The 10,415-nt window shown below is 43.0% G+C and overlaps 1 protein-coding gene across 1 annotated transcript; it reads right to left on the reverse strand.

Moving 5' to 3' along the window:
- Positions 1–718: 718 nt before the first annotated feature.
- Positions 719–9,412, reverse strand: LOC143419475 (uncharacterized). The gene is made up of 3 exons (XM_076886274.1): positions 9,227–9,412; positions 4,043–4,171; positions 719–1,923 (listed from the first exon to the last, which is right to left on the reverse strand). The coding sequence occupies exons 1-3, from the start codon at positions 9,236–9,238 to the stop codon at positions 1,753–1,755; spliced, it is 312 nt and encodes a 103-aa protein (XP_076742389.1). The 5' UTR covers positions 9,239–9,412; the 3' UTR covers positions 719–1,752.
- Between the last annotated feature and the right edge of the window lie 1,003 nt (positions 9,413–10,415).

Genomic DNA, 10,415 nt, shown 5'->3' on the forward strand with positions numbered 1-10,415 from the left:
AGTTACTGATTGCATGGCGCCATCTGCTGGCCAAACCTTCACATTGCACTACAAGAATAAAGACGATGTAGTGTGCATCCTGGTAACTGTGGCTTGTTTACAGACTCTAATATACTGTGTGGAAATGTACAGAAGATTGTTTGTTTTGTTGCATTCAGTAAGACCTGAAATTAGAGACTGCACTTCTATACAGTCAGATTTCTTCCAACCAGACCAGCTGCCCCCTGCTGGCCTGTAGAAAGAATGCAGATTCAAAGCTTCACGTTCAGATGCGCCAACGTCCATCCTTTTTTTACAGCCTATTTGTGACTTGGCCGCCATAGCAATGGGTATCAGTGTGTTTACAGTTTTGTTTACATGTGAACAAAAAGAAGAACAGGACTGTAACTACATGCAACCAAAGACGTGATTGGTCAATGCATGTGGACTACAAATAAATATGTATATAAATGAATAAAAGCATCTTTCACCATTTTTGTTCATTTAGCCAATTTTTTTTTTTTTTTTTTTTTTTTTTTTTTTTTTTGCAATAAGTCATCCTCTGCCCGCTGTGTCCACAAAGGACGTGTCCACCTATAGGGCTCAGCAAACTCCAACCGCTCCACCACTGAGGATGTAGGCCCATCCTTCCTGTCCACTCAGTGAGCCGATACACACCAACGTTGATTTTCTCACAAATAATTATTCTTATAAAAATAATTCAGTCGGCACACCGCAGTAGGTTTGTTATACTAAAAGCAGTCACAGGTTTATTAACATTGAGATGATCAGATGGTTTACAGTCAATAAAAACATGTTAGTAATATTCAGAGTGAATATAAATGATGTTAAAAACAAAACATCACAGTTTCAGCTAAGAGATGAAGTCTAAATGAGAAGTAATTTATAAGATTGTGTTAACTCCAGGATTACATTAAAAAAGACATTGATTAGCTAAAAACATCCTTGTTCCATGTTTTTGTTAGAGTGCAGTCATGTCGGTGACCTTTCCCTCTGCTCGACTTCACCTACGGAGGACCAAAGCTGACTTCATGAAAATAAAGTAATACAGCTGATAAAAACGACTCATATAAAACACTTTGAAATACAAACGAAAAAATACACAATTTAATTCCTTTTAAATACTTTTTCATGGTCTGTGTTCATCATTTTAAATTCATGTATTAACTTTAGAGAACCTTAAATATTATTTCAGTATTTTATGATTCGAGATCAGTTTGAGTCAGACTTCAACTTCCATACAAGCAGAACAGTGACTATAATTCTCCTTTTATCCATTTTCCCTATTTCATGTTGTGTTATTTTAGTATTATTATTGATAAATAAATTTACTATTTGAGTATTTTGTGGACATATTATTACTCATTTGTTACTTTTCAGTGTTACATATATTTTGCGATGTATTTGGTCAAGAACGTCTTAGCTCTGTAAATCGTTTTCATTTATGAAAGTTTAAATTATATTTATTTCTAAACACATGTTGTCATTTACAAATGTGTTTATTCATTTGGCCTGTTTGTTTTTCAACAAGTCACCTTTGGTCCTCCGTATATTCGGTGGGTTTGAAACAGACTGCAGGTTATAACTCGTCTTTAATGCAAACAAAGTTTGAATATCACCAATAAAACTCTTCTTCTTTTGTGTCTTCATGTCCCACTGTTACCCTGCAGCGCCCCCCTGTGGTCTGCACAGAGAAACCCGGCAGGTGTGGTGTTTCTGGGCTCAGGTGTGGTGGCGTTTTGGCTTCAGAGCTCACTGCAGCAGGCAGGTGCACTTAGTGCCTTTCTCTTTGTGCATGGTGCCGAACAGCTGAAGGGCCTGGTTGTTGATCAGCTTCCAGAAGTTGTCGAAGGAGATGTTCTGGCCGCTCTGCACACCCATCTGCTCCAGGACCTTACCCAGGCCTTCTTCATTCTCCACCGTCTGCAGGCAGGAAACAGCAAGTCAGTCAGCACTGCTGGAAACACTTAGTGGAAACTCAGGGGAGCGTGATCTCAGGCACAAAGCACTCCACCAACTCTGGTCCAGAATAACAGAGAGGAGGATGTGACCTGCTTCATTACTGTTAGCATGAAAGAGTTTTATTTCATTTTTTTTTTGCTTCTCTTGTATGCTTAAGCATCCATCCATCCATCCTCTTCCCATTATCCTTTTCAGGGTTGTGGGGGGGCTGGAGCCTATCCCAGCTGTAATGTTAATTCAATATTTTTAACATAATACTGACTCTAATCACTTTTTCCTTTCTTTTCATGCAAAGTGTGTTTTAAGCTTGTTTTAAGACTTTAAAAACAACGTTGAGCTGTCAGTGCACAAAGACTCGATTAGTCTGATTGTTACCTAACGTGGGACGTTCTGCTGACTGATGGCAGTTCGCTGAAGAGAAGCCCATAATTAAATCACCTCTGCGGCGCCCTCTGCTGTGCAGATGACTGCATTTACAGTTGGTTTCCAGGTGATGCAACAAAAAGCAGAATTCTTTACGACAACTTTCAGAAATATCATCAAACTTTAAGCTAAAGGAATCAGTTGCTTTGTCATTTCCAGAGATGGGCAGTAACGCGTTACTGTAATTCGATTGCTTTTTTCAAGTAACGAGTAAAGTAATGGATTACTACTGCAAAAACGGTAATTAGATTACCGTTACTTTCCTGTCGGAACACTGCGTTACTAAAACCGTGATTTTTTTTTTTTTTTTTTTTTTTTTTTTTTTTTTTTTTTTGGCGAGAATGTCTCATGACAGTGACGTAAGCGAGTGCGCCGTTCGTGACAACAGCTGTGTGCAGATCAACAATGGATCATATATCGAGTGCAGAGAGAGTGTGAGCGTGCAGCGTTTAAAGCGTGGAAGCACTGACCTTACTTTGAGTTTGATTCCATAAAAAGTGACAAAAACATTAGTGTCCGCTGTGCGTGGGAAGAAAACTTCTTTTTACAGCGAAAAAATCCCTAAACTTCCAACAAGCACCGAGTAGCTACGACGTAATGGGAAACTCACAGAGAAACTCACGGATTCTTCCACTGACCGCGGCACACCTGCACCAGGGTAACCCTCCGCCTACCCCACTCCTGCTTTACAGGTGAAAATAGAGCAACAGGACCGCTGAGTCTTTGACTTTATTTATTTTCTGCTGTGTTTCACTTGCATCTATTTGAAAGACTGAGTGTAAACACAGAAAATATTTTATTTTATGTGCTGGAATGTGCAGAAAATAGGTTTAAATGTTAAACTAATTTATTCAAGTCAGAGAAAGTTGCAGATAATTAAATCTTTGCTTGATGCATAAAGTTAAAAGATTAAAACTAATAAAACAAGTTTTAAAAAGAGACTTTTCCATTTGATTACATTTTGTGTGATGGATTATGTAGAAAAAGTAGAATTGGGCTGAAAGATCTATTGTTTTATCACCTCTTCAGGTTGTGAATCATGTTTTTAAAAAGTAACTAAGAAATTACTTTTGAAAATAACTAATCAGTAAAGTAATGGGATTACTTTTGGGGGGGGAAGTAATTAGTAACTGATTACTTTTTACAAGTAACTTGACCAACGCTGGTCATTTCTAATAAAAGCATGTTGGAGGATCAGTGTGAAATCTAGTTCGGTTGTAGACATGAAGGATTTTTTATTTTAGGAATGATTTGATTGGGAGTATTAAAAACAAAGTCTGTTTCTCAGTTGAAGCCCTCAGCGTGGACTGGGATGGATAAATAAGTGACAGAAAAATCTGAGTTTTGCTGACTTTGTTCCAAATAAGGTTTTAAACCCAAAGCACAACAAAAACACTTCAACTTCTACCATCTGTGCAGATTTCCCTTCAGGACTTTCTGAGGACTGTGTCTCCGTCATAACGTCTCTGATCTGCAGTGAGCATTCCCGAACACGTCAGACGTCACCGAGGACGCATATTATTCCAGCCCCCACGCTTAATTAACGAGGAACAGACGCATGTTCTCCTGCAGTCTGCTTACTTGGTTAAACAGCCTTTGTTTGGAGACCGAGTTAAATGATTTGTGATTGGAAGACGAGCTGTGATGTCATCAGTACCTTGGCAATTGCCGGCATCTGACTGGAGATCATGGACTGGAACTGGGTGGTGTTCATGGTCGGTCCGTTGTCTGCAGCTTTGTGAAACTCGGTGACCAACGTGTTGAGGGCCAACTCCAGCTCTGAGTACTGAAACAGGAGCAAAACAGCTGCTGTTAGCAATACTGTTATTAATCATCAGGAATCAATAATCAGTGAGAGACTGACAAAAGCTCTTGACCAACAATTTTTAATTAACCTTTCTTTCTTAATAAAAAGGCAAAGATTACGTCTGAACCAGAGTCACATTGTTTCATATTCCTGGAAACTTTGTTCCCAAACGTAAAAATCAGTGAGAGCTGCTGATCGCTGATTTTAATCATCGTGAAAAATGTCAGGATATCAAGACAACATCTTGAAATCTGTTCCTGAGAGAAAATTGAGTGAAGACGAATACCGATGATAAACGTGTGTTTGACCATCTCATGTCAAACATGAACACTTTTACACTTTATTGAATGTAACAACAACCAAACTGCATGAAACCATCTTTGTAATAATAAAGAAGCCTCTCATGTCTGTCTGCTCTGTGTTGGTCCAGTGTTTGTGATCCTGATGATTTGAACTTTACTTATTGATGAGATAGCCTTTATTTGTCAGTTGCAGGTCTTTTGCCCACAACCGAGATGACAGACCTTGCCGACCGTACATATAATACAGAAACATCACATTGGGGAGACAGGTCAGGCTAGGTAGCAGGAAAAAACATTGAAATGTGTAACACAGAAGGATAATACAGGAATGCACAGATATCAACACACCATAGCACAATAAACACAGACAGCAACATGGGGAAGAGTTCCAGTGTGTACATCTGATCTGGGACCGCTACAATCTTCGACTGCGCCTCCAGCTGACCCGATGTCCACATCAGAGGGGAGGTAAGCGTTGGAGGTGGCGTTGGATCCGGGGTAGGGAGGATGATGCGTCGGTGAGTGCTTATCAGTATATGTCTGTGTGTGCGTGTCCATAGTTCAGCTGAGACAGTGTCCTTCGTCCTGCCAGGCTAAGTAAACAGTCTTCCAGCCAACCCAGGTGGCCTTGCATGGGATGGGAAGGAACAGACTCAACACAGTCGTCATCAGGGTGTTGTTGTTCGGCTCCGGCCTTGCAGCTGGTGCCAAAGGGGTATCCGCATGAAGTGATGGTATTTTTTACTTTAGTGCGAACAGCTCATATGAATTTCAAAGCAGTTCTACAGTCCAACACCGGTCTCTCAATCTCCCGTTGGAGAGCCGCGAGCTTCGCCATACTTGCGTTCTGTGATGTTGTCATTTCTTGTGCTCAAGGAGCCGATTCTGAGAACTCACGGCAGTGTGCCTCCCTGAGATGTCATCCAATTTGTGCCCAGAGATGTTATTCCAGGCTAGCCCTTCTGAGATGTATCCAGTCTGCAGTCAGAGATCTTATTCTGAGTGTTCACAGCAGCCGTAGCCTCTCCAAGATCTTATCCGTGCTGACTCAATGGGCCCATTTTGAGAAACTCACGCCTCTCCCATCGCTTCAATCCCAGCGGGCAGCCTTGTGGGGGTTTGAACAGCTGGTTCCACTTTCTTAATTCTTCGATAAGTCAGGGCCAAGCCAGCTCCGATCAGCCAGAACCCTGTTACCATGGTTCAGAATAGGTAGATATCTTCAGCACTCAGGCTCACCCGAGCCCAAACTTCTCGTTGAGGAAGGGGTGTCAGTTGCATTTAGGGACCAGTTGATCAAATCCATAATTCCTCTTTATGTTTTAGAAACAGACTGTGAGAGAGTGTTCCAGGGAAAAGGAATACAAAAAACACGAGACTAGACAAGGACATAAGCAGGGAAGATGAGGGAGAGGAGAAAAAGTGCGTCCGCCTCCTCCGAGAGCCAAAGAAGAAAGTCAGCAGCAGATACGAACATTTCCACACACAGTTCATCCTGCTGTAATTTTACAGGTGGGCTTCATCCCCGATGTTAGCGACAGCTTACAGATATAAAACAGATAAAGAACAATTGCTCTACCGCTCCACTCTGACGCCCTTCACCTGTCCTTCCTCTTCACCTGGATCTCATCCCTCAGTTGTCTGTGCATATATAACTGTGACGTTTCCTTAAACGTGTTGATTGGGACTTTGGGTCGCTGGTCTGTTAAATAAACTGGTTTCCTGTTCCCTCCATGACACATTCTGTTTCACCAAGCCTTTATCCAGCGCACATCAAACATGGCAGGTATGTTTCTGGGCACTCAGGGGTTTTCCTGCTTTAGGTTTTAAGTTTGCATCTGTTAGCAGTGCCTGCTCCACTCAGTGTGCGGGGAAGGGCTCTTTGTGACGACCTCCACTGACTTCTTACGCCCACAACCCCCACACTGACCCAAACTCTGACTTTAACCCTAAAACTGAGGCTTAACAGCCAGAATCTGTCCTGATACTCACCCTCTGTGACTGCAGCATCTGATGCATTTAAGGAACGTGTGTAAATTACAGCTACAAGTACACTAGTACTGTCAAATGGACTAAAACATGCAGGAGATTAGAAAGATATCTCTTTTCCTGGGTAACTACAGGGTGCAGCTAAATGACACACAAAGCTGGAATCTGAAGAATTTCTAGCATCACAGATCAGCGTCTCCAATCTGAGCGGGATGATGTTTCGTGTGATAAATCCAGCAGTGCTAAAGAACAGAGGCAGCGAGGTCTCTGCACACGTTTAAAGAAACAGGACGACCCAGCCACAGCGTGTTTCCTCACAAGCACCGGGGTTTTATTCCACCCTCTCTGTACAGACTCATTGTGTCAACACTGGATCTCTGCTGTTACTCATACGCGCCTCACCCCGTCACTAACAGGACGAGGATCTGTCAGCCAATCACAATCTGGACTGATAAGGTGCTCGATTTGATTTGAAATGTCCAATGTTCATATTGCAGTTGTTATGAAGCATTAATCATTTACTCCTGAGTGAGAGATCAGTCGTTACTCTTTAGTGGACAAAAATAAACCCATAAACTGACACAAGCTTCGATTTCTGCACCAAATCTTTTGATTTACGCTCTTCAGTAACAATATTAAGTTTCACACTGGGACAAATCATCCTGGATTTTATTTGTTCGCTACACAAAAATATTAACATCAGAAGTTTCCTCCGAGCTCGAAACTGATTAAGATTGGGCAGGATCACAAAAATAAGGGCAGTAATCTTTAAATTCTAATGAAACATAATGAGGTTCCTGCAGTGTGCGGGGCTGGGTTTGACCTGTTTGGCTTTGCTTTGCCTCGGCCGAAGCAGAAAGTGTTAAACAGCTGAATGAGATCAGACCGAGCGGCCCTCTGAGGGCTCAGCTGCTGTTGTGAAAGAGGGCGGCGGCTGCAGAAGTCTGCCTGATCCCAAACCAGAAAAACTATTTCTCCTGCTTTAACAGGCGAATTAAAGAGAAAAGATGACTGAACACGAGCCGAGACTCAGAACGTGTCAACCAGCTTTTATGTGTTTTTACTCAGAGGGTCCAAACTGCTTCAGCTCAGTCCAGAGATCCTCTGAAAACCCACTTCATGCGATTGTCCAGCCTCCTTCACCCAGTTCATGTGAGCTGCTTGTGCATGGTGGGTGTAGCTGAAGCAGACGAGCACTTAAAGGGTCTGCTGTCGGCTCCACCTGTATTTTTGCATTCTCAGTCAGTTTAACCTGAGCTCAAATCTGCATCAGCGTTTGGTCCAAAGTAGAAGCTGAATGCAACACTGCCTCCCAGAGGCCAAATGCACCAACTACAGCTTCATTCAGGCGGATTTACAGCTTGTAATGGATTTCCTTCCATCCATTTTATTTTGCAGGAACTGCTGTATACTGTGTGCAGAAAAACAGTAGACATAAAACTAACTGTACAAATGATATCAGCTTGAAAACGAATAACGCCAACGCAGTGTGGGAAAGCCCCACTCTTAGGGCATAACGCCACTGCAGACGGGGCGTGGATGAGCAAAGTCAAATCCAGGCCAAAGCCCGGCTGCAGCACCAGAGGTCAGAGCAAAAGTACCAAAGCTCTGCTGGCTCCAAAGAAGAGTCAGTCAAGGTTAAACTTTAGAGCTGAAACAAAACAGTTTTAGTCTCTGTAGCTGATTTCCTCCTTCATCACAGATGAATAAAAAGAAATAAGAACTTATTTATTGGGTGAATTGACTTGTTGAGGCTCTAAGTTAGGGGCGTGGCTTCTTTGGCTGACAGGAGTCCACACAGCCGTCTGTTCGGCTTCACTGGACCTGTGGGCCGTGTTTTGGAGCATCTCTAATGTGGTTATCTGACCAACAACATGGCTGCTGTGTGGTTAGGTGTAACAACAGACTGAAGTCTGAGCTCCATTCTGATGAATGAAATTTCAGCAGCCAGTCAGCACGTACCTGTGCTCATGTTTTGCACCTGTACAGTTTATGAAAGCAGCTGCTGAACCAAGCTCGCTACATTTAGCTGATAACTCAGCGCTCTATGGTCAGGTCTGTCCCCAGAACCCCAAAGGCAAACATCATGTACTCAACAGGAAGAGCCAAAAGCCCAATGCCATCTTTTATGTACAGTCTGTTTAAAACTAAACCAAATGGGGAAGGTTTGCTGATACCATCAACCCACATTTATTTTATTCAAATTGAGCCAGGAAAGAAAAGTTTGACTAGAATTTCAGAGCTTCGGCTTCCAGTAACTGCTGTCCTTTATCTGCATGCAGCAGCTGCTTTCATTTTCAGGTCGCCGGCCTCATTATTTCACGTTTCACTGCGCTGCTTTCATTAAAGCGCCTTTAAGCTTATTTATAGAAAATAATCAGTCACACTGATGGAACATTAATTAGCCTTTAAGGTATTATAGTTCTAACCTGGGCTATTCTCATAAATATTACTTTTACTGTATTACTTTCAGAGAAATAAACTCTACGGAGACGCAAACACCGGACAGAGGAGAGAATCTGCACCTCTCGCACCTGGAAGTAAATCAGTGTTCCCGTTTGATTCGACCCGTTTCCTTCATCTCTGTCTCACACATCCTCATAAACTTGATCATTTCTCTCTCCAGCAGCTTCATCGCGCAGCTCTGGGCGCCCGATCACACCCAGCAGTCCTGCGCTCCGCCCGCCGAGCCCGTCTCAGCCGATCGCTCTGATCGACCAGCCGGGGAGTTCGATTATCTTACCTGAGTCTCCATCTCAGAAGTTCGGTCCCAAAAAACGAGTAAAAAACAACAAGAACAACTAATAACTGAAAAACCACCGAAACCGAGGAGCACCGAGCGGAGAGTGCCGGAGGATTTACACGTTTCCTGCTGAGAGTCACACAAAGTCCTCCCACTCACCACACACACAGTGATACACGCGCGAATACACACCCACTGAACACACACACGGACGTGTGAGCCTCCGCTGCTTTCAGACCCTCTAAACTTTGTGTAACCTCTTTGTTTGTCAGCGCTGAGCTCTTATCAGCCCCACCCACACGCGCGCGCACACACACAGAGGGACGTGACCAGTCCAAACTGACAACTAACAGCAGCGTAAGATGAGCTTTCTGGAACAGCCTGTTCAGGTTTGTTCTCAAATTCTTATAATTGTTAATCAGTGGAGACGCGTCACAGGGAACTGGACCACACCAGCCGGGTGTGTCTTCGAGGGCCTGAATAAGTCATTCTTACGTTTAGAGTAAAAGCAGATCTCTGGCGGTGTTTCTGTTGGGACAGGAGAGACAAACAAGCGGCTCGGGGTCCAGATCCAGCCCGCCAAAGCGTCCGGTCCGCCCCTGGACGTTTTGCAAAGTGTGGAAGTTGCAGTGACGTCAGCGACGTTGTTTGTGTGCATAAATTGGCCAAATGACTGTGAATGCTACACGTGAGACAAGATGCTGATTGGACCAGCCAAACATAACTTTTATGCGTTTCCACTGTGACGTGTTTGTGAGATTCCACTCATGAGATTTCTCAGCTGTTTTTACAAAGATGACACATTAAATGATCAAAACTATTTGACAAAATACTTTCGGTTACCTGTGCTCAGGTGAACATCTTCAGATTGTTTAGCTACAGATAAGAGAACATGGAGGGTGGGTCTTATTTCCAGTTTTAAACGTGGTCCGTGAACTCGACTGAATCCTGTTAGAGGTGACAAATTAAAGGAAAAACTAACAAAGTTTGTTAATGTCACATATGGACCGCCTTAACACCGATTCTCCAAGTCTCTGAGAGTGGGTGGATGAACACCTTTCTTCCAAAAGATAAGGTGGAGTGCAGTTTTACACGCTGGCGGTCGTGGCGTCTACTGACATCCTGGAAAAGACCCAGATTCCCAGATGCTTTTAGCAAAAGTGCTTTATAAATAAACTTTATTCTGATC

This window comes from Maylandia zebra, linkage group LG1 (assembly GCF_041146795.1).
Source record: "Maylandia zebra isolate NMK-2024a linkage group LG1, Mzebra_GT3a, whole genome shotgun sequence".
Classification (NCBI taxonomy): domain Eukaryota; kingdom Metazoa; phylum Chordata; class Actinopteri; order Cichliformes; family Cichlidae; genus Maylandia; species Maylandia zebra.

Coding starts and splice junctions, on each gene's coding strand:
- LOC143419475 (XM_076886274.1), bottom strand. Junction 1,924..4,042: donor AGATGCCGGCAATTGCCAAG/GTACTGATGACA, acceptor TCCTGCCTGCAG/ACGGTGGAGAATGAAGAAGG.